The 23,258-nt window shown below is 43.6% G+C and overlaps 2 protein-coding genes and 1 long non-coding RNA gene across 7 annotated transcripts in view; all 3 read right to left on the reverse strand.

Annotated features, from left to right (window-relative positions):
* Positions 1–346: 346 nt before the first annotated feature.
* Positions 347–4,892, reverse strand: LOC125307056. Its single transcript, XM_048262800.1, has 7 exons — positions 3,180–4,892; positions 2,616–2,831; positions 2,263–2,458; positions 1,957–2,169; positions 1,273–1,415; positions 918–1,050; positions 347–703 (listed from the first exon to the last, which is right to left on the reverse strand). The coding sequence occupies exons 1-7, from the start codon at positions 4,370–4,372 to the stop codon at positions 500–502; spliced, it is 2,298 nt and encodes a 765-aa protein (XP_048118757.1). The 5' UTR covers positions 4,373–4,892; the 3' UTR covers positions 347–499.
* Positions 4,893–6,127: 1,235 nt separating this feature from the next.
* LOC125307058 lies at positions 6,128–6,946 on the reverse strand. The gene is made up of 3 exons (XR_007195645.1): positions 6,853–6,946; positions 6,488–6,585; positions 6,128–6,205 (listed from the first exon to the last, which is right to left on the reverse strand). It is a non-coding gene; the product is annotated as an uncharacterized LOC125307058 (long non-coding RNA).
* Positions 6,947–7,192: 246 nt separating this feature from the next.
* Positions 7,193–23,258, reverse strand: part of trpm7 (transient receptor potential cation channel, subfamily M, member 7) — a 32,244-nt gene continuing 16,178 nt past the window's right edge. For 2 of the 5 annotated variants that reach the window (XM_048262791.1, XM_048262794.1), the window contains exons 20-40: positions 22,267–22,395; positions 21,871–22,122; positions 21,510–21,684; positions 20,106–20,238; positions 19,664–19,848; positions 19,155–19,287; positions 17,747–18,933; positions 16,473–16,567; positions 16,020–16,110; positions 15,782–15,861; positions 15,480–15,517; positions 14,778–14,803; positions 13,637–13,690; positions 13,129–13,173; positions 12,670–12,735; positions 11,866–12,149; positions 10,894–10,976; positions 10,278–10,483; positions 10,073–10,124; positions 8,647–8,753; positions 7,193–8,346 (exon numbers count right to left, since the gene is read on the reverse strand). In XM_048262791.1, coding sequence (XP_048118748.1) covers positions 8,222–8,346; positions 8,647–8,753; positions 10,073–10,124; positions 10,278–10,483; positions 10,894–10,976; positions 11,866–12,149; positions 12,670–12,735; positions 13,129–13,173; positions 13,637–13,690; positions 14,778–14,803; positions 15,480–15,517; positions 15,782–15,861; positions 16,020–16,110; positions 16,473–16,567; positions 17,747–18,933; positions 19,155–19,287; positions 19,664–19,848; positions 20,106–20,238; positions 21,510–21,684; positions 21,871–22,122; positions 22,267–22,395 — 3,546 coding nt within the window. In that variant the 3' untranslated portion in view covers positions 7,193–8,221. The remainder of the gene's footprint in view (positions 8,347–8,646; positions 8,754–10,072; positions 10,125–10,277; positions 10,484–10,893; positions 10,977–11,865; positions 12,150–12,669; positions 12,736–13,128; positions 13,174–13,636; positions 13,691–14,777; positions 14,804–15,479; positions 15,518–15,781; positions 15,862–16,019; positions 16,111–16,472; positions 16,568–17,746; positions 18,934–19,154; positions 19,288–19,663; positions 19,849–20,105; positions 20,239–21,509; positions 21,685–21,870; positions 22,123–22,266; positions 22,396–23,258) is intronic. The other 3 variants (XM_048262793.1, XM_048262795.1, XM_048262792.1) reach the window with 3 other exon arrangements.

Raw genomic sequence — 23,258 nt, forward strand, 5'->3', positions numbered from 1 at the left:
AGTGACAATTACAATTTGGATGCAGTGTACAGTGTTTCTGATGAGGAAATGACCCTTACAGCTATCAGACTTAATTAATGTATAAGTATATATACTCTTTTGATCCCGTGAGGGAAATGTGTATCTGAAGAGGAAGCGGAGTGACTTTCCTGTCTCCTTTGGTGTTGGTGGGTGTTGCTGCCCTCCATAATTTTGCCCATGACCTCAGCAGTCAGGAAGGAGAGAGGGGGCGTTCAGACCTATCCCACTGAACACTGTCACCATTTCACTTAGAAGGCAGGAAATGTTCTCCCACTCATTAAAACACAAGAGTCAGGCCATGAACCGTTATGACGCATCTAACACATTTTATGTTCAAATGTATTTAATTTATTTCAAATATGCTCTTTACATGACCAAATATAACAATCCATCTTGACATAGCAGGACTTACATTTTTTATAAAGTTTGTGTTCTGTAAACCTATTACATTTCCATTTGATGTTGCCATTGTTAGTTGCTAACGTGTGTGAAGGCGCGCCGCTGGAATACGGGGTCTACTATATTGTTCTCGTGAGTAGAGAAGGATGTACGCGTCTGGGGACTGAACAACAACATCTGGGAGGCTCTCCACATTGGCATCATCAAACACGTGCCATCTCCTGGTCACGCTGCTGCGGCAGCATGCGGTGTAGTGGCCCATGTCCAAGTCGCCGGTGTGGTTCTGTGGAATGGCAGGGTGAGAAAGACGTAAACAAACAGGGGTCTGTTATAGACTACAAGACTGGTTTGGCTGCCTGGTTAAAAATAAAGTCTGAGTAATGCAAGAGTCTGAAACTTGAAATCACTGGCTGTCTGTTAAAGGGCTGTTTGTGTAGAACTACCAGCTGTCAACTGTATAGTCGTGTATGCAAATAAAAATGCTTCACAATACTCACCACCACACCATATAATGAATAATTATTGTGTTGAGATGATGAATTGCTTAGATAAGGAGAAAGATCCAAATTTGTCAAAGGGAAAATTACATTTGTTCTAAGCTTCCTTTTGGTTTGTCCCTGACAATCAAACCTGAAATACACAAATTAATGGTTGTGAATACATACAAGTAAGCTTACTCTTTCATACAAAGTAGCCTAATAATAAAAAAAAAGAGGTCTGAAGTGTTGCTTTTGAAGTGCTTGGAGTATACTTAAGATAACTTCCTGGATAGTTGACAGGCTTGAATAAGTTAATATATCTACAGTTTAGAAATCCTAATGCTTTATAATGTTATCCTAAAGTAATGTGTACCGTTTCAGATGAAGTATGAGAACCTCTGGGGGTTGAGACAGCGTGGTGAGGACAGCTGCGTCGCGCCTCATCCCACACTGGGTGCACCACATCTGGTCTCCTTTGGTCAGAGTGCTCTGCTGGAAGAACAGAGCCAGGCAGTCCTGCGGAGACCAAGCTGTGAGTCACCAGTGGACCAATATGCCCCAAAATACATTCGAACATTTCCCATGGGAGTTCAAAACACTTTTCCCCAAACTATAAAAATCACCCATGCCATGTGTGGGCACATGAGAGGCCTTGCTCACTCATCACACTCATCCAGTTCTATGGGCACACTAGGTCATTGTTAGTACCATACCAATGAGTTAGGGGGAAGACAAAATGAGAAGGGAAATATTTCAGATATCCAACAGTTCAAGTTCATTTTTACCCCCTAATTTAGTTCAAAAAGTGGATCTTTCATATATTCTAGATTCATTAGATATAAAGTGAATAATTTCAAGCCATTTTTTGTTGTAATCTCAAATAGCACATATATATTTGAGTATCTCAAAATATTAGAATATACATATAACACAGACGTGTGTGTGTGTGTATCCAAGACTCAAAAGAATATTGTCATGGTCCAGTAACAGTCCAGTGGTTGGCTCTCACCAAGTGGTCATTGTCAGTAAGCAATATAGCAGCAGCAGCAAGCCTGACCTGCAGTGGACACTTGTAGTTGTCGGGTGGGATGGGCAGGGACAGGATGGTGAAGATCTGGTTGCTGTGCGTCTGATGGTCACAGTGCATACAGAGAGTGTTGTAGGTGAGCTGGCCTTCAAAGAGGTTTGTGATGATGGACGAGTCAGTGGCAAGGTTAGGGGTCTTCTTGCCCTGTTTAGTGCTGGACACCCTCTTTAGTTTGCCTCCATTCTACAAGTTAGAGAGAACTCATGGCTGTGACTTAATGTGACTTTCTTGGATTTCAAAGACAACGTTATTGAGTACAGGACTGAGGCTGCTCACCTTGACGAGGTCGTCATGGAGGGCGTTGAAGAGGAAGAGAAGAAACTCCTGGGCATCTTGCTGAGAGTTGTTGCTAAATAGAGAGTGCTGGCCACACATTTTCCCTCTCACTTTGGAAGGGCACCAAGTGTCCATTTGTCCTGACCACATTGTCTCCAGGCAAGTGACAAAGGCCCCTGCCACCTCACAGGACCTCCTGAGTACAGTCAGATAACAACACACATTTTAGAAATTAAGCATGTAAGGGCAATTCATTCTATTTCCATCAGTGTTGTGTTGATATCGTTCACTTGTGCACTTAAGTGTATGTATGTTCTCAAATGTACTACTGCAGATTGGCAGATGTTCCTCACCTGGATATGTCCTCCTTGGTCTGCTCGCTGAGGAGGTGTTCCACCAGAGGCACGGTGCTGCAGAGGCACTGCAGCACAGCGTTCATGTAGCAGGAGTTGCCCGAGTTGACCAGGCCGCACAGGCCCGGCTGCCGTCGGGCCCCAGAGACACCGCTGCTGGTGGAGCTGAGCTCCTCTGGAGAGATCAGGCAGCGGCCGCTGTCAGAAGACCAAGTTCTGACACAGACACGGGATTTAGAGCATTGAACTCAGTGAACACAAATGGAATATTGATGGATTGTACAGAGACCAAATGAAATACTTGCAGTCAAGGGATAATGGTGGATTTGTGGCAAAGTGGGAATGATCAAATATGTATTTCTTGATGATAATATGAAATTATGGAGAAATTCCATCTAGTTTTGCAATAAGAATTCCAGCCTCTAAGTACAGCTCAATGAGTAACCTTTCTCTTATGACATGCTTTCATATGGTCTGTGGAAGGTGATAACCAGGCACTGAATACACACTCTCAGTTGGCACCAAGGTCTACATTACACCACATTTGTGATGGTTATCACAAACCTTGCATTTGAGTTACAACACCAGTCTGTTGAGTTGCGTGCTTCTGATGTCCCTGGAGTTGCTAGAAAGTATTCCATGGGCAGTTGTGAGGCAACGACTTTAACAAACTCACTCAAATTCATGCATCCCTCAGTTTTCATAACTGGCATTGAGTGCATAACAAAGGAGTTGATGGCAGTGAGATGCACGGTCAGCCAGAAGCCCTGGAAGAGCATGTCTGTGACACCCGAGTTGCTTAGCACCGCAGGGCCAACCCAGCCCTGGAGATGAGACTGTAGCAGATTTGAGTACTGCTCCACCAATGGAGGGCACTCGTTCTCAGACACAGGCTCATTCAGGCCAAAGTTCACAACCTTGAGATTTATTCCCAGGCCAGAGAATATCTGGGTTAGCTTGCCCTTCATGAAGGCTGAACTGTCCAGTTGCACATGGTAGCCCTTGTTGACGTATGGTTTGAGGAGATGGTGAAGCACTTGCTCCAATACTGATGCCTGAGAGCCTCTCTGGAGCAGCGGCATGGAGTACAGGTAGAAGTTGCACATATAGCCAGTTGAGAGCTCAAAGAGCACGGCCACATTCAGGGGGCAAACCTGACCGTCCACCAAAAGGCTGAACTTCTTCACCAGCAGCTGTTGGCCAGGTGTGTATGTTTCTTGGAAGCGACGTGAGACGTGCTCTCTGAGCGTGTGGAGAATCTCCCAGTGCTCCTCCTCACCGCGTCTGCATAAACACAGCAGGGTGTTCTGGAAAGAACCGCTCAACTTCTCCAACCAGTTCTCTATGGACGGCGTGATCCGAACAGGACGACCCAGGCAAGCTTCAGTGTGAAGCCCAATTCTGAGGCCAATGGCAATCCACATGACAAAGTCAAAGTAATGAACTTCTGCCAACCTCTCTGTATTCTGACAGTAGATTGTAAGGTCCTCATCAAGGGTTCTGTTCACCTTATAACATAGCTCCTCTATTGCAGTTCTTTCCAGCAGTGTCAAAAAGAACTCCTTAGGTGAGCTCTGAGTCAGAGACATGGAACTTTTCTTGATTCTGGCAACAGGCCTCACCTTTCTTGATTTGAAAAGGCCAGGAGCACACAAGCCATTTCCCTCAGAGGCGATATCCACTGGCTCAAAGAATGGACACTCCTCCTGAGCCCATGCAATCTCACGGACATGCATCACTCTTGCTTTCAAACTCATGATGGATAAGGGTCAAACAGTCCTCCAGAAAAAAAAAACCCCTTCTACATTTGACAATAATCGGTATGGAAAGAAATGCAGCAACCACAACAGTTGACCAACAATGACCATGGCCTAAAGATTTGTTTCTGTCTGTTGTAAGAGATGATTCAGCCTGAGCTCCACTCTGCTTCAAACCTCTACCAAACTGACGTTTGCAGCGAAACCTGCTCTCAAGAGCAACACATTCTCCAATCCCTTAGAGTTGTGCTGTTTAGGGAAATTGCTTGTGTTTGAGAGTGTACAAAAGAGATAGAAGACTCCCTGACAACTGTGTCCTAGCAACCTTTTCTTACCAGTGATTCTACTTGTGATCTTTAGGATCTTTATGTCTTAACATATGGCCAATAATACATAAACACATAAACTGTATCAAACACATCTTACACATTACAAAAAAAAAAAAAAAAATGTGAATAGTACTATAGGCAAAATCATTAGAACTAGTTAATCAAAACTACTTACCTTTTCCCACGCATTTCCATTTAATGACTATTACTCTGAATATTGATTCATTGTTCATGCATTCATCACTGACAATACATTTATGACATCATGTTTATTTTCAGAGATTCTAAAAAGTTCTACCTGTTTTCAGTCTACCAAAGCACAAAAAAGGAAAGGCCATTTTAAAAGCTTACGGTTGGTAATAATGCCCTACAAGTAGCCTAATGCCTCATAATTAACAAATATATGGATAATTATGATATTACATATTATAGCACCTCCTAATTACATCATTTTTTAAAATTATTATTTTACGTACATTTTATTTTATTTCTTATGTAGGCATTTTGTATTCTGTAGCCTATTGTATTATTATTTGGTATTTTGGCATTTTTATGTAATCATTTGATAATTTGTAAATAACATTGTAATAATTTCTAAAGCACTTTGGGTCAACCCTGTTGCGTAAAATGTGATGTATAAATAAATTGTCTTGACATCATTTTATTTATGTATTTATTTATTATTTGAAAGAAGAAGAAAAATTCAGTCATTTTTATCAATCTGATCATTTAACCATGTTACAATCTGTCAATTCAAGCTGTAAGCTTATTGTCCAAGAGGGGCACTTCAGAATAACTTAATAACTGTTGTAACCTCTAGATGTCGCTCCTGACAAATGTTTAGTGTCAGACAGAATCAGAGGAACAAGACATTGGAGATAGAGATATAAACGTTATTTCTATAAAAACATGAAATGCATGCTTTAGCAGTGGAGAATATGTATTACAGGCATATTTTGCTGGTTGTGATGAGCATTGAAATAAATGCTTACATTGTAATGATGACAAATGCCTTGGTTGCCAAGTGTAAAATATGCCCCCTTCAATTAACAAGATTATGTGAATATGAACATTTCTATCTCAAATTTGATAAAATGAAATGCAATTAAAACTGATATTTTAAAAAAGACTGGTTCACATCCTTTGGAAATGACTCTGAGCAAACATCATAGACTCCCCTTGCGTTTCCAGGAGTCCAATCATAAACAGAAATCATTTCCTGATGCAAATCCTGATCCAGCTGTCCTGATGCTACTGAACCACACAGCTTTTCTCCTTCTTTTGTACCATGGCGACTTCCTTACCACTGCTACCCTTCTGGATGGCCATTACAACCTATGAATCAAGTGTCAAAATGAGTTTTATCAACAATTCACAATGTACAGTAATACTTATGACCGTTTACCTTCCACTTGCCCAGTACTTGCCTCTTTTGTATCTGGAAATCCATGAGTCTGCAGTTTAGAGTAGATGAGTTTGCCATTTAAAGTGACTTCAAAGCTGGCTGTGCAAATAAAGGAGTTGAAGGAACAATTAGGCTACTTGTGTGGCACATAAACATGTCATAAATTCCTGACAGCACAAAGGCCGAAAATTATCTACGTCTGATGTTGGCTGTCTATTCTTTCTATTTAAGCAGAGAAAAACCTTCCATGTATTCTACAGTAAGCTTATAAGTATAAAGATGACTATTTGAGGTGAATGAGTTCAGCATGTCTTTTTCCATGAAGGAAAGACTAAGGTCTAGATGACAGAGCAAACCATCTGAGGTTTAAGTTGAGCTTACACGGGCGTCCAGTCCTCCCAGTCACAACCGCATCGGGCACAGCCTGCTTTATCTCAAAGGCCAAGTCCCGATAGCGGGAGGCGTACCCTCATCCATTGCTGTGAAAACAATTAAAGTACTTTTTTTAAAACACATGAACAATTTACAGTAGATTGAGGTCATTCTTGAATTTCCCCTTGGGGATCAATAAAGTATCTATCTATCTTTTTCTTGCTCATGTTAAAGCCATCTGATAAATTTGTACATAGGCAGTGGTATACATGACTAAGTGATATCTGATAGGCTTAGTCAACAATCCTTATAATTCTATTAATGTTAGACACAGACATCAATGTATAGCATATAATCATTCCAAGAGAGCTTACCAATATTCAATGTGCACCTTCACCGTCATGCTGAAGACTGCTCAGAGCTTCTGGTGGTTTGGCATCAGTAGGTATTTAGCAATGTCACTGCCTAGTTATCAGTCTCCAGGATACGAGTCAAACCAGTTTGTCCAACCTACAGTTTGCCAAAAGTTTTTCCCTACATCAACATCAGTCAACGGAGATCATGTGATCCACGTTGTTAGAAAACAATTCAGCCACTTTTATTTCATATTTCATGATTCATCACCTCACTGGTAGGAAAGCAACTTGTTTGCTGAGTATATTCCATGAAGCCTACCTAAGCGTAAACTCAAAATAGAACACAGACACAGAGATATGCCGTTTTGTTTTCTTTTTTTATTAGTTGAAATGATATACAGTACAAAATGTTTTACGGCAATATACTCTTGCTTTTCACAATACCCCTGCATAAAATATTCCCCATTTTATTCTGTGAAGTTCGTGCCAAATATCTGTATCTATAAGATACACTAGGTTAAAATGATCATACATTACTTGAATGACAAAAGATGACAATAGTACCTTTATAATTATATTTCGCTTTGGACAAAGGCGTCTGCTAAATCCATAACCATAACCATAACCATAACATTAAAAATTCCTCTATAATCATTTTTGTTGACACAGTATCAGCATTTGACACATTAAAATGACATATATTGAACTGTAAAAGTTGCATTGCAATCTGCCCATATTTTACAAGATTTTTCAAATCTGTATATATTTTCAGTAAGTGTGAACCACAAATGCCATAATACATATTTCTACACATATCTTACATTTATAAAAACGAGTTTTTGACATTCTGCTCAAAAGATCTTGCAGTTTAAATTAGAGCAGGTTTCCCTTCAAAACCTACTTGAAACACAGCCCAAAAAATACAATGCACTTAAAATCGCTTTCAATTTGTACAAGGCAACTTTGCATTATTCATAATAAATACTATTCCCCTCAAAACAATAAGATTGTACCAGTTTAATTGTCACTTCTGCATACTCATATTTAACATATATCCTTTTAAAAATAAATTCATAAAAATCATCTTCCCATGCCCCAACATATTAAAATCTGGTGGAATATTTCATTTGATCATAGAGGGACATTTCACCAGAGAAGAGGGCCACTGTAACTTCCTCTACACCATAGTTCTTCTGGCCTTTCTTCTCGAGCATGATAATTGACCACAATAATCAATAACAAAAGCAAATGAGGAGGTGAGGTGAAGTGAGGTGAGGGAGGACACGCCGTGCCTGCATGCGTCTACCTTGGCAGGGACAGAGACAAGCTTCCAGTTAACCAGGCTGACATGAGCCAAAGGCAAATATTCCTCCTTCTTGCTCCCTTCTCAAAGCATGAGGCGCATGGAATGTCGCTGCTCTTTGGTGCTGCTTCCGGGTAGGGAGGAGTCATCGGGCGGGGGGTCTTGGGACAGAGTCACCTTGTCTGGTGTATACTCATTTCGCTTCAGGTCTGCCATTGGTATGGGGAACAAGGATATGAATGATTCCTTTTAAATTTACAGTTAAATTTACAATTTTCATATTAATGTATTTTGGCAAGTACATTTTAAACTGCTACAACAAAATTCCATGATACTGACTGCCCCAAAAATGATCAAAGATCATTCCCTGAATAGACTTTATTATCCATGATAATAAAGGCGTTGTGATAACGTACGTGAAAAAGGGAGAAGAAACAACTACCCCTATCTAATATTAATTTGCAAACACACCCACCCACATAACATAACAAAAGGTGCTTATCTCTTACCAGGAAGCTTGAGTTTGCGACAGCAGGAGTTACAGTGATGTTTAGCACGGAAGTTCCTTATTGCGTCATCCCCCAGGTTTGCGGGTCCAAAGATCATGTTATGCGATCTGAAAACACAGATAGAGTGACAATTATTATTTGCACTTTGCAAGAATACATTATAGTATTATATACATTAAGTATTATACCCATGCCAAATTTTATACTTTATCTGGATTTCACCAAAAGTTTTTCTTCTGAAAGGGAATTGCATTGTCATGTGTTTGCATGACATTATCGATTTGAGTGATATCGTTATCAAATGTCAGACGGATGACGCAACAAGGCGTTCCTATGGTTCTTAATCAGTCATGGGTGTGGTTTGGGCGTAACATCATTTAAACCAATGAGAATGACATCTGTCATTCCCTTAAACAGCAAGCAGCGCAACTTCAAACAGCGCATCGGTATTTTGATAGTCAGCGGCGCATTTGAAAGAATCTGCTTGCACGCGAGACCGTATGGAACAGTTATTTCACTAAACTAAACCATGCTTTACGTAAGGGATCGTGTATTGTCCGCCGGTAATTATCAGAAAATAAGTCCCGACAGGGAGAACAGAACCCCGACGCGCAGCGGAGGGGTTTTGCTTCGACCTGAAGGGACTTATTTTCTGATAATTACCGGTGGACATGGATGACTATACCGGCGGACGAATGACTGAATAAAAAACCTAAGGACATTTATCCTGCAGAGGAGTTGCTGCTCACATCTTGTGACACATCTTCAGCTGTGCATCATATTTGCCTCTCGCCTTTCGCCTAATCACTTTTATCCATCATTACCAATTTGCAAATGATGGTGAATAACTACTCATTGTGAGATGTATTCTGTAATATCTTTACTCTAATTATGTTTCCCATTGTAATCCTGTAATTTGAAATGTTTTGCATGAATGTGCACTGTGTGCATTTGTGGATGAGAGAAGCTTGGTGTGTTGGGCACCTGCCCATATCACTATTGATAATGTGCTCTTAAAAGAACATATAAACAACTCGCCATGGATTTCTGACCAGGTTTCTCTTGGTCAGTGGCGTAATGCGTTTTAGGTAGTGTACAATAGCAATTTTTAGACAATGCGCCAGACCCCTCCTTGGGTCGTTAGTTGCCACATCCTGCGTTGCTCACAAAAAGAGATGGGCATGGCGAAAAACTCGAGTCTATGATAGGAATAAACTTTGCGTCATGATGATTATAGGCTTTAGACTGCGCTTTAGACAATCATGATAGAAGACAGTAAGGCCTCTGTCACACGCTGCTGTCATTTCCATCGAGAGGAAAATCTTTGGTTTAATCAAGATTCACTATAAATCAACCTTTGGCATGGGTGGGTATTAAAAACCAACGGGGCTTAAGTGTAGTTGAGGACAGCTGAATAGTAACTCACCCCTTTTCACCACTCTTGATCACAGAGGGATCAGTCAGAATCTCTCCAACCCCTACAGAGGCACATGAGGTAGGAAATGAGATGACCATTAAGACCAGCAACATACTTGGTTATTCTTATTCCTTTCTGGTCTATGCAGAAAAATAAATAGACCTAGAATAACAAAAGATCTTTAGAACACACACCCACACCCACACACACACACCTTGCAGGTCAAGTACTAAGAGCTCTCCTCTGGTGTACTCGTACGACCAGTGGCTGAAGGCCAGCATGGTCTCCTCCAGCAGGTTGGTGGGGACGATCTCGTCGCCATTGTTGTTGTTGAACTTGCGGAACTCTCCGGTGATGCACTCCTCAATGGCAAACCACTGACCAGCAGAGTGACAGTAGAGCAGGAACACCTCCAGAAATCTGGATGGGTAGATGGACAGAGGTGAATCAGCTCTAAATGGACACAGTGGAACTGACCAGCTATATTTCATGTATCATTTGGATAATGATGGTAATCAGCCGAATGTAACCACATGTAAAGATATGACACACAAGGCTCCACCGTGACATTTACAGTGGTATAGAACATGTAGTTATGAGGATACATAGGCTAGTCACTAAAAATGCTTTTGGATTTTACTGGTACCAAATGCCATTTCCAGCTGCTGCTACCAAACATATAGTTTCCATGAAGTGCTGCTCAGCCAGAAACCAAGTCAGTCACCACATGACGTAATGTGAGAGGCAGTAAAATGTTTTCATATATGCAGCAAGTGAACGGCCTAGTCGGCAAACCACCAGACATTAGACTGGTTTCAGAGGCTTTTTACCTGGGAGAGTAAGGGATCGACTTCGGCCTCAACTGGTTAAAGGCAAAGGTTAGTTTCTGTGCAGCCCTCTGCTGCTGAATTTCCTGGAAATGAAGGGAAAGAGAAACATGAATCTTTGTTTTTGTAAGGCTTCATTTCATCATTCCAGTTTAGCTTTGCAGCAAATCTCTTCTCACACTCTCTTTCTGTGTGATGGGCACACTTGTGCATGTGCAACACCACACTACAAAAAAAATGCAAGTCTTTTGAATAGCCACACAGACCACTGCTGACCACAGAGATCCCCAGCTGTGTGGGCTCAGTTTGAGGTTAAGGGCAGCGGTCACGGCCCGGCTCCAGAGCCAGCCCGATAAGAGGAGCCTGCCCGCGTGTGGCGGCACAGGATGGGCCTGTCTGCAGCACCACCTCCCACCCACACCCACGGGACTCTGCTCTCAGGAAGCACCCAAACCACTTTCTGCCATCTCCAACCTCCACACACACACACACACACACACTTAGTTACTCAAAAACTACGCGGATGTTTGTGTGGAAAAGAAAAGGTTCCTTTCCGTCATCACGCTCAGGCTAAATCTAGAGAGGAATGCAGTGGCTGGCCTGAGGGGGAAGCAATAGGGCCACCAGACATTTCACAGCCAAAATGCTGAAAGATTGAGGGCAGAGAGTGGCAGCCTATTAAAAGCCAGTCACTTGTGAGGAAAGTTAACACCCCCACAAAATCACAGCTACCACGAAAGGAAACTGCCAAACTATTTTCACCAATGTAACAATTTGGTAACTTTGGTAACCCAAACAATGCTGCAGTCATTTGATGGTGCTTTGGACCAAGCCACTTGGCTCCACTGGATGGCCTGTGTATTTGAAAACATCTCAGCAGCCAAGACCCGGCCTGCACACACACACAAAATCACACCCAGTGCAGCCAGCGGCTGATTGGACACGGCAGACCCAACTTCAGCGCCAGCTCCTCACCCTGAGACAAAGGTGAAGCACGGTCTCCTCCTTGTAGATGCTCTGCCAGGTGTTGACCACTTCGGGCAGGAAGGACTTGACGATGTAGAGGTGGCCCGGCTTGAGGATGTCGTACTCGGACCAGGTGCAGAGGACCTTGAGGGCACGGCGCAGGCCGCCACCCATCTCCTCCTTGCTGAGGAACTCGATTTTGGCACAGAGGCCGCGCTGGGCCCAGGAGGACATGCTGTTGTTGATTGTGTGGGGGGAGCTCTCTTCCAGCCGGTACACAGTCACTGGCTCCCCTGAGGGGGACAGAGAGAGAGGTGTCAAAAAACAAGTGATAACACTAGCACTCTCTAAAAGCTTTAATGGTATGGCATGCTTAATGGATGATAATACACTACAGGTTATTGTCAGTTTAGTCATGAAATTAAATGCCATTAGACTTTTCCCAAAATGGTAAAGTACTTCAAATCGAATGGCTGTTTTGACAGTTTTTAAATTAAATGACTCACGGCTCTAAATTGTCAGTAAGTTACACATAACTACAATCATCCCCTAAACAGCATGACGTATACAAATACAAATACAAATAAGCACCTAGGATAGTATATTATTTTCCACATAATTTTCATGTTGGTCAGTTAAAGGACAGGACACTGATGACTGAATCTAACAGTGACTCCTGTCACACCTAGAACCTACAGCACTTCTGCCTCTGAGGTAACACAGCTAAAGTAGCTCAGCTCTAGGCTCTGGAGTGAAGCTTGAGAGAAGGGAGGGGGGCTGGCTGGAGAGGGGGGTGGAGTGGCACAGCCTTACCTCTAGGGGGCACAGGGGTGAACGGGATGCTCTGGGACAACCGCATCAGGTTATTACGCTCCACAGCTAATACAGGGGGGGACAGACCAACCAACGGGTTTATTACACTCAGCACAGAGAGGAGAAGAGGGAGCCAACACTCAGCTACCATTCCAATGCGTGGTTACCATGAAACAGTAATGCTTTACATTAAGTCTCCTTACATTTATTGAGTTAGTTAACATGAGAAAAAAGCCATATGCATCTCCTTTAAGAATTAAATGAGAACTACTAGTATGAATGCCTAACGACGCAGTCAACTCCTAAAGCTTGGGTGTGTAACATCCAATAGCATGTAGAAGACCTACAGCGTGTTCATATTGCTGGCATTTAGTAGAATGCAGTAAGAACTAGTTGTAGAGAACTTCATGTAAAGCATTACAAAATTACAGCACATAAAGACCACTGCTGCACTCTCACCTGAGTACTGGTAACTTTCCATTGGCTTGAACGGAGACCCGATAGCTAAAGGTACAAACAAGGTCAAGTTATTATTGCCATTTCATCCATATAATTCACCTGGAGACACACATTTGCTTTATGAACAAAGTTAGATAGAAAAGAGAAGAATTTAAAACAATAAAATGAAAAAGAAAAAAATTAAATAATAAAGAATGAATAAAGTAGTCATTCAGTTGCTACTATGGTTAGTCACTCTATGGCCATCATTATGGCATGTGATAGCTCACAGGCTATGATGCCTTCTAACAGCTTTCATAGCACATTCAACTGATCAGCTGAAGCATTAGTTTTGGTAGCCAGCCTCTACATCCAAAAGTCTCACACTACTTTAAACAGGCCATCTTTTGTAGAACATTTTTTGAACTAGCCCAAAGAAGAACATTTTTCTTTCAACCACTGCGCATTCTTCAGCCAGCAGGTGGCAGAGCAGGAGGAGTAAAGAGGGACCATAGAGAGACAGACTCACAGTCTTTCCTGGGTCCCAGGTGTGTGTGTCTGGTTGTGTACAAGCATGCTGCAGCTGAAATGAACAGGTGAAAATGGAGGTTACGTTGGCTGAATGGCAGACCCTACGGTCATCCCCACAGATCCCCATGGGTCCCTCGGGTCAGGGATAAGGTCAGATGGACAGGTGGACATTCCTGTTCTGCCTGCAGCACCGTGGGAAAATCAGCCCCGGGACACACAATCTGGAGATGGCTATCTGGATGTGTGCTAACAAAACTAAATCGGGGGAAGTGTTTGTTTGGATGCTCAAGGCCCAGCAGTGCTGCAGGCAGGAATCTACATTTCAGTGGTCTCCCACAAACATCTCAAGAAGGGAATTGCAGATTCAGGACAAAACAAAATAAAACAAACAAAAACAGCACCACCTACTTAGGGAAAGATAGCAAGACGTCTTAGAATATGCATGGTTTACCAAAGATAATCCCAGAACTGCTGCTGAAGGGAAACGCTGAGGGCAGCCCTAGGCCCTGGGGTGTGCATGATGTTCGTGTGTGTGTGTGTGTGTGTGTGTGTGTGTGTGTGTGTGTGTGTGTGTGTGTGTGTGTGTGTGTGTGTGTGTGAGTCATGCTTTCATCAAATCTGATGTTACCCCTTGGGCGCTGCGTTCCACCAAGGAATGTTGTCTGGCACTATCGCCACCACACACTCGGCAATCCTGACTATTTTCCTTTCCCATTGGTGGAATGACTTACCAACAGAGCAGGGGTGTCCCTCTTTATCGTCGAGCTCTTGAAAGCCAAACTCTTCCAAGAAGACCTCTTCTTCTAACACGTCTAACAACTCAACACACCTAACATGCACATAGCATGCACTTCCCTTCTTCTGCTTCCTTTACCTTCCTCTCCTTCTACCACTACCACCTTTAACTACCGTTTAACTCATACACACAACTTCTGCACGCTTATTCTCTGGCAGTAGTAGCATTCATGGTTACCTCAGGTCTCCTTGGTAATGTATGTTGAATGTTATTCCTCATTTTGTAAGTCGCTTTGGTTAAAAGCATCTGCTAAATGACTAAATGCAAATGTAAATGTACATGTGGTGCGTGCCAAGGGTCATGACAGGGGAGATGGAATTTTGCGAGATGAGATGGTTCATACCATTGAGGGCTTCATCTTGTGGGCTTCTGTAAAGGAAAAAAAATATGATGGTAATTTTTTCTAAAGAATGTGCAACATTTTTTCACCATACTTCATTATCAATCACATGCAAAAGTCTATGCAAACGTTAGTCTGACTTCTATACAATCAGACGAGATCTGTACTCTCTGTAACAGACTAGATGGAGTAGACAGAGTGGCCTCTTAGAAACATTCTTGAACAATCATGCTTTTTTCACAGAGAACTACTTCTCAGATAATCGCAAAAGTCTCAATAATCCCTTTGTAGTCACTGCCGACTCTAGAAAGTTTTTAGCCCGGCATAGAACAGGAGACTCATAAGATCCCCATGCTGAAAGGACCACTTCCAACTAAAAGCCTTAATAGCTTTCAGCTGAATGGGCGATTGTTTTCCTTCTCCATGGCAACTCTAATCCGGGATTGGCCGAGGGCCTGGGCCACACTCTGTGGGACCGCTCTGATTGGAGCGAGTGGCGGGAAGGAGGCCATGGGGTAGAGAATGTGACCCCTGATGTCGTGCCAGGTGTGAACCTGCAGCGAGGAGACCGTGGCAGGGCAAGGCTGACGGCCGTATACCCACAAGGAGCCTGCTAGCAATAAAGACGCAACTCGCTGACCCTGGCCTGGCAATTATTAACACACTGCCGTAGTCTTTGATGAAGCAGAGGAATCGATTACTTACAGACTGCTGGCCTGGGCCGATTTGCCTTGTACGCGCTCCTGTAATGACAGAAGTGATTGTGATCAAACAGTGAGGTTAAATAACCATGCCGATGGCAGCGCTCCAAAAACATCACAAAGCCGAGGGGCAATAATCGCTGTGAATTTCAACACCTATTTACCACCCACTCAATTAGCAAGACCTGCCAATCAGACCCACACGGTGGAGGAGTCAAATTCCACTGCAAGTTACGCTGGAGAACGGTATGCAAATGAGCTCAAGGCAGGATTCAGAGTGCTGGTGTGTTGTGTGAACAGACTGACCAGCAGCAGAGCAGCGCGTGGGTCCTTATGAACAAGGATGTCCTCTGCAGACACTCGACTGTGTTCCCGTTTGCTGAGAGCTGGGAACACACACACACACACACACACACACACACACACACACACCTTTGTTAGGTGGGTGCAATGAACATGAACTACCTGATGGGGTCTGTGTGTCTAAGAGGGTGCCAGTGGATCTGCCTGTGCCAGCATCATTGCATCGTTTCAAAGCGCTTACTTGACTCCGGATGCAGAAATGAAGGGTTCCTGTCAAACTCTGTGAAGCCAGCGTACGAGTTCACGGTCCTCATCTGACCTTCAGCATGACCCTAGGATAAAATGCACAAAACAAGCACAATGGAGTCTAGCAAAGCAAACAGGTGAGGTGTGGTTATGCCACAGCATTGTGCATACAAATAGGTCAGATACAAAACATGGATTAAAAGAAAGGAACAAGTGACATACACAAAATCATACATTAAACACCCGGTCATCCATTTACAATTTTTGGTAAACAATTTCTCCTTGCGGGAAATGGTCTGGATATTAAAATACACATTTTGCTGGTTTATGTTTAGAAAGCACCAAGTTGTTTGGCAACCTGACTGAACTGCAGAATGACTTGGACCACAATGGGCCGTTCTGTGTGTTTGCACCATTGTGCAGCAGGACAGAGGCAAAGGAGACTAACCATTCCCTTGGACTTCTTGGATGGACTGGGCTGTCGGCTGCCAGCAGCGTCGTCTCTGGGGAAAGAGTGCTGCAGATCCACGTCGTCCTTATGGCCTTCACCAGATCAGAGAGAAAAGCACAGTCACCGAGCTGGTCAAGAGCGACGAGCAGCTAGCACTGTTGAGCTTTACAGTGAATTCAGGCTGTTAACACTCTAGGGAACATTACCACACAAACAGCAATACACCACTCAGTTCAGCATAAAACTGCTCATCTGAACAGGAGTTCTGATTTGCAAATCTGGATTACATAAATCCAACTGTCTGTGTTTATGTAACATCTAAACTATTAAAACTGTAAATATATCTCAATACTCTAAGAATGTTATCATCAGAATATTGTCAAGTGTGTGTGAAACATTGCCAAAGATGTCATCATGAGTGACTAATATGAGTTACTATTTGACCAACTGCAGGCAATAAAAAAAAAGACTTCATACTGCAGTTAAGATTAAGGTTTGAAAAGGAAATGGTAAAGGTTAAAGTTATTAATAAATAAATATGAATAAGCACACCACATAAGTCCAAGCACCACCGCATAAGTCTTACGTTCAGATATATTCCCATTTCTGACCAGCAGGTGGTCAAATAGCAACTCATAAGCAAGTAGACCAAATGAATATTCACCCACTTCCATCCACCAGGTACATCCAACAACAGAGCAATCAGTTAGTTGCCTTGAGCCTTGAGGCTTTTAATATCAATTCTGTCTGCCACATCTGTAATGTTTTTGTATTTTTTATATATCTGTAATGTTTGAACAATGCCTATCTGCTGACAAGGCTGTCTTGTAATTCTGGAGTTCAGTGGTAAAAAATACCACTTAATTTTGTTAAGGTCTCCACATTTCTTTAGTTTACTGAATTTGTTCTGACCCACTTGCCAATTTTCCTTTATATCTAGGCATAGATGGTTTTCTAGATTAAGGAAGATTAATCTACATCAATTAACACAACAGATGTGGCATAACACAGAAATATGGTTGGGGAAAAAATCCTGAGTAGGCCTATTTGTTTTAGTAATTAACCCATCACAGTATATAAGTCATAAAAAGAGCAGACCTATCATTCCAAAAGGAGCCCAAAAGAAAACAGCCCATGCAAAGACGAGAAGATGATGAGTCCTTAGAGTTAGGGACTTCAAGAGCTGAAGAAACGAGCAAACCCTGACACAAATGCCCAAGCAGGCCAGCAACCAAGCACCCTCTTCCAATAACTGAAGCTGGAATTCAAACCTCGGCCTCTGGCTGCGAGTCTCAGTCTGTGCAGCACTCCTTTACCATTGTGCCTATGCTTTGGGGGCTTGGCAGGGGCCTTCTCCTCGGGGGACCTCCCAGCAGCAGGGGCCGGCTCACAATCAGCATGGCTGCTCTCTCCCTGGGATGAGTCGTTTGCCGGGCTTGGGGGGTCCGAGGGCGATTGTGATTGGGCCGCTTCACTGGCGCTACCCTGACTACCTGGGTCAATACTAACCTCTATGGCATCCTCATCATCACTGAAGGCCTGATTGACATAGCCATCAATCTTAGCGCATGCGGGCATGGAAACGGGGCGGTCCCTCTTAGCGCATGCGGGCATGGAAACGGGGCGAGCGATGTCAGACGTCTTTGAGACTATGAGAACAGTGGGATAAACAGAGCTGGCGTCTTCCTCCTCCTCCAGCTCCTCATCACTACTACTATGAGGATCAGACTTACCAACGAAGGCCCCAAACTCCACAGTGGAGCTCTCGGGCAGGGGATCCTGCTCTGGCGGGGTGACCTGGGAGAGCCTGCGGAATGTGGAGGTGGCCGTGGGCTGGGAGGGGGTGCTCACGAAGAACTGGGCGGCCGGAGGCGGGGCCCCCGGAAGGCTGCTCGGGGTGTCGTCCAGCGGAGGGCGGCCAGACCTCCGCTCCAGGAAAGGGTGACCCCGCAGACGCAGTTCCGGCGGGGTCATGGCGGTGGCGGCAGCACTGTGGGATAAGGCACTGCCCGAGGGTCCAGCCTCCGGGAGGATGAGTGCTGTGCCCGGCCGCCGCTCCGGGTTGAGGGCCTGAGCCAACTCTGGCCCCGGCCGCCGGGGGCCCACCTCGTAAGTGCTGCTGCCGAACAGCGACTCCGCAATGTTGCCACACGCCGAGGCGGGCGGGAAGTAGGCGGCGCTCCGGCGGGCCAGTGCCGACGACTTGTGCGGCAGTCCAGTCCCGCCATCGGCCACACTGGACGCCAGGTTCTTGGTGAGGCTCAGCTCACGCGTGATCTGGTTGTGCACCTTGCTGGCCTCAGAGGCGTGCTGTGCAGTCAGAGCCTTCAGCGTGTCCACTGTCAGGGCCGAGAGATCCTGCAGGTGCCCAATCTGGGAATCCAGTGTGTGCAGTGAGCGCTTGATGAAGTTCACCTTGTTGCCAACTTCCTTCATCTGAATAAACATGCTTTCAACCCTGTGGAGATTTCATTCAAATAAAACTCAACGAATACCACTATGTACAACAGCTTGTCACTCTGAATATGCTGTGTGAACATGCAGAGAAGTCATGTAAAAATACTACAGAAAACTAACGAGTAAAATTCATCATTTAGAAAATACACTTACAAATGCCAAAATAAAATATTTGTTATAATAAAAACACATGTGTTTTAATCATGCTGTAAAATGACTCACCTGTCTGAGGTCACTCTGATCCTCTCATCACTGCCCGTGTGAAACTGGTCATCCTTCTCATGGAAGTATGTTTCAACACACTGCTCCTCAAAGTCGTGCAGTTTCTTTTGGTCTTCCTCGGTGAGAAACAGCTCTATAGGAGAAAGGGACAGAGACAACGATGCTCACTGACCCATGGCTGACCACATCATGTCAACTCAGCCTCTGGTATGACTTATGATAAGCCACGTCCCATCTGTCACACTATTTCACATCCTGCTGGAATTTTGTCCATTTGTCTCAAACACCCATTCCTGAACATGTATTAATTACCATCTTAACATGCCTCCCCCTTGAGTACATGAGTGTCCTTGCTCACTCATTCAGTTCTATGTTTACTGTGCTGTAGGTCATTCTTAGTATCCATACCTACAAGTTTATTTATTTAAATATATATATATATATAAAAAAAAAAAGACATCACACATCTCTCTCACGCACACACACACAATCAAAGAGCCTTGTCGTACTCGGGCCGTATGAGGAACTGTCCTTCTTCCTCTTCCTGCAGATGTAGGCGAAGAGAGAGACCAGGTGACTGAGGGAGATGAGGGGAGGGGGCAGGACCGGCCTCTCGTGGTACACCATGATGAAGTGATACCGCTGATACTTCCACACCAGGTTGGACATGGATTTGACTTGCATGTACACATTGCTGTGAAGAGAGAGGGGATTGATTAAACAGGCCTGAGTTCTGCACAGGATCACCTGTTCCACCAGGATTACAAGGATTTACAGTGTTTCATCATCTAAAGTAGAGCCTGTCATTGACTTCCTGCCCATTACAAAAATATATTATCAATTTCACAGCCTTTTAGAAAGACAAGGGACACAATGCATAGAACACCACAACGGCAATCATTGAGAACTGTCAGATAGTGTGTGGGAGATGAGAGTTAATGATTGGCTCACTTGAAGAAGGCTATGAGGAGATTGACCATGAGAATGTACTGAACAAAGAGGTAGACCGCTTGCAGGAGTGGTGTCAGCCAGACTCCACTTCTACAGAGACTGGCATAATAGGAATCCGCATTCTCCGCACACACTGCAAAGGAACATGAAGAACGTCAGATGAGGCAGAAATGTGGCCGCTAGGTGCCGAATGGTGCATGCTATTTGTAAAGCTAAATGTACAAACTTATGCAGTGCATCCGATGCTTTTTGAAAAGATAAATTGCCCTCACAAGTATCATTTGGGACAGACCCATTCAAATTCATGTTGCATTTAGCATTACATCAATAAAATGCTAACTATCCACTCACTGAAAACTGATCTCACTGAAAATGTGACTTTTCTACATGACCACATTTGTGCATCAAAACAATGTTCAATTATATTTTACTTTGGTGAGAATAATATATTTGGTGTGCACGACTGCTGACATGGTTTGGTGCAGAAAATCTGTCAAAATACCTTAAAGGCTCAGAGAAGTTTGTAGAATGTGCAGCTTTGTGTTTAGACCCTTGAAATAAGTCTGTGTACCTTGGTCTGTTGTTTGCCCCTTGGTCCTGGTGACAGCTCTGAGATTTGCTCCATCCTCTCCATTCATTTAAAGGCTATTCTGCCATTGTAGTCTAGTTTTTGTAAGAGGTTTATTTACAATCAATACAGAGAATGAAATGAGAGCCTTCATCCTTGTACATGTCCAGTATCCAACTGCACACCAGTAGCCAGGACAACAGTCCTCTATGTTATTATGCGACAAGGACAGATGGTTGAAATTGGATACTCCATTTTCAAAAGGACACATGTGTGATACACTTCCCAAGTCAAATTGATCTATGCTAAGGGGAAATCACAACATAAAATGGCGCCAGTGTGCCTTCATTGCTCATTTGTGCTGTGCTCATACTGTACATTGGTTGAATGTATGTATTTGAACCAGCTAGCTGCAAAACATATAAATGAATGGAGGGAAGGGGGTCACTAAATCTCAGAGCTACAGGCAACCATCATGAAAACCTCACACAGACTTATCTTCAGGTGAAATTCAGACTTGAAATTCATGTTCTACAGCCCTTTATCCAAGAGAGGAATTTTCACGCATACTGCTTACGTGACTTCGAGGTACATTTTACTCCAGAGAATGCCTCAGCTGGGTGGGGAAATGTGCATCTACAGTAGGTGGCAGGCAACCTGGTGTCCCCACTGGGCTATGACCAGTGCGGTGGGACAGTGGGGGGTGAAGAGGCTCTTTGATTAGGCCATTGTGGAGGTATGATTCCCATGTGTTGGTGCTAATCAGCATCCCATGCTGTGCCTGAAAGGTCTGTAATAAAAAAATCCCTTTCCCTCACCATCATAGTCCTCCTTACCGTCGATTTCATATGCATACACTTCACCATACATCATCCAGTATGGCTGAAAGACCACATCTTTGGCCAGTGTCCATGAGGCAGTCTCGTTCGGGTACAGGATGGCTTTTCTGGGGACGCCGAAGCTCAAAAGCACTATCGCCATGATCACCACAATGTAAAACATGTTGGCCACCTGCCAGTGCAGCAAAAGCCAATGGTTAGTGCCAGTTTAGCAATTCTGCTTTAGCCTCTAGTATTAATTGTGGTTATAGCATGTAAAACTGTTATACATGTGTTCTATGTTGTTAAATGTAAATGCAACAGCTTAAACACGTTATATACAAAGCCAGAAAAATAAAACATTATAAAAGCGACGTACCATTTTGCCGATCATCATAACATATGGTCCAGCTTGCTGGTTCACGGCCAGGATATCAAGGAGACGCACGTACCAAAATATAATATTCAAGCAATACATAGTTCTTCCAGCAATAAAGACATCATCTTCTCCAAATCTCAAACCGAATCCCACAAAAAAAGACACGATTGCAGCAAAGTCTGATATGTTAAAATAGTCACTGAACCAGACTTTGATCTTTTGACCTATCTTCCCAGCCTCAGACATAAACATCTGCGTGGAGACAAAACAGAAAGAAAACAAACACTGAGTGAAGGCCTCAGAAGAGCAACACATCACACTATAACAAACTGCACTGCTTCATTCATGGTCATGCAAGTTGTACAATAACGCAGATGGAACCCAAGGGTCAAGTACCTCACGTAGTTTCTCAATGGCAGACGTGAATATGTAGAGGATGACCACCCACTCCTGTGGTGAAGGGAACGCTGGCATTCTGACCAGTACAACGTACGAGTACAGCATCAGAAAGCCCAAGTAAGCTAACTGATACAGAAAAAGAGAACACAGTAGATAAGACAGATGCATCAGTGGAACTTCTTGTACATCTTACCCAACTGTGATGTCTTCAGAACTCTCCTGTTTAATCATTTCACAGCAGGAGGTCTAGAGTAATAGAAGCACCTACAGGCTGAGCAAATTACTTTTCTTGGCTCACTCCTATAGGAGACCACAATCAATACATTTTATTCAAATGAATATCCTTGGGCCCATCAAACAAACATCCTCATTAATGACTCGCCTTTTAACAAATTGAAGATTCAAATGTAAATATCAAATAAGACATCATGCAGAAATCAATTTACATTAGTTATTAATGAATTGGCTTTCCCTGGTAAATGGAGATAATCGGCAAGACTGACCTACTTCCAAAGAAAGCAATAGAATAAACTAATAAGCACACACACACACACACACACACACACACACACACACAACTCCTGCAGCCAGAGCACACAAAGCCAGCATGTAAAGCCAAGTCTTTACACTGAAACACTTCGGGATTATTTGAGGTTAACTGCTAAGTGGCGGAAATCTGAGTTAATTAATTGTCCGTGGTGGTGATTTATCACTAAAGTGTGCAGCCAGACGTGGGACTCTTTGGCTTTAAAACTGACCAAGGGACCTTTAGTTGAAGTCCCCCAGTGCCATGGAGCAGCAGTATTATGTGGCGGAGTGTTTCACTGATACGATCAGCTCTCCACAGCTCTAAGGGGGAGGTGAACAACACTCCATCAAGCGAGACAAGGTAAACAAGCAGCCTGAGACAGTGCTGGAAATCGGCCTGGGGCGCACAATGGCCCTGCTGCAATCACAGAGAGCCTGCTGCTTTTCCATGATGCTCGCTA

Source organism: Alosa alosa, chromosome 14, assembly GCF_017589495.1.
Source record: "Alosa alosa isolate M-15738 ecotype Scorff River chromosome 14, AALO_Geno_1.1, whole genome shotgun sequence".
Classification (NCBI taxonomy): domain Eukaryota; kingdom Metazoa; phylum Chordata; class Actinopteri; order Clupeiformes; family Clupeidae; genus Alosa; species Alosa alosa.

Coding starts and splice junctions, on each gene's coding strand:
- LOC125307056 (XM_048262800.1), bottom strand. CDS start 4,372: ATGAGTTTGAAAGCAAGAGTGATGCATGTCCGTGAGATTGCATGGGCT. Junction 2,459..2,615: donor ACCAAGGAGGACATATCCAG/GTGAGGAACATC, acceptor GACTGTACTCAG/GAGGTCCTGTGAGGTGGCAG. Junction 1,051..1,272: donor CTCATACTTCATCTGAAACG/GTACACATTACT, acceptor TGTGTATTTCAG/GTTTGATTGTCAGGGACAAA.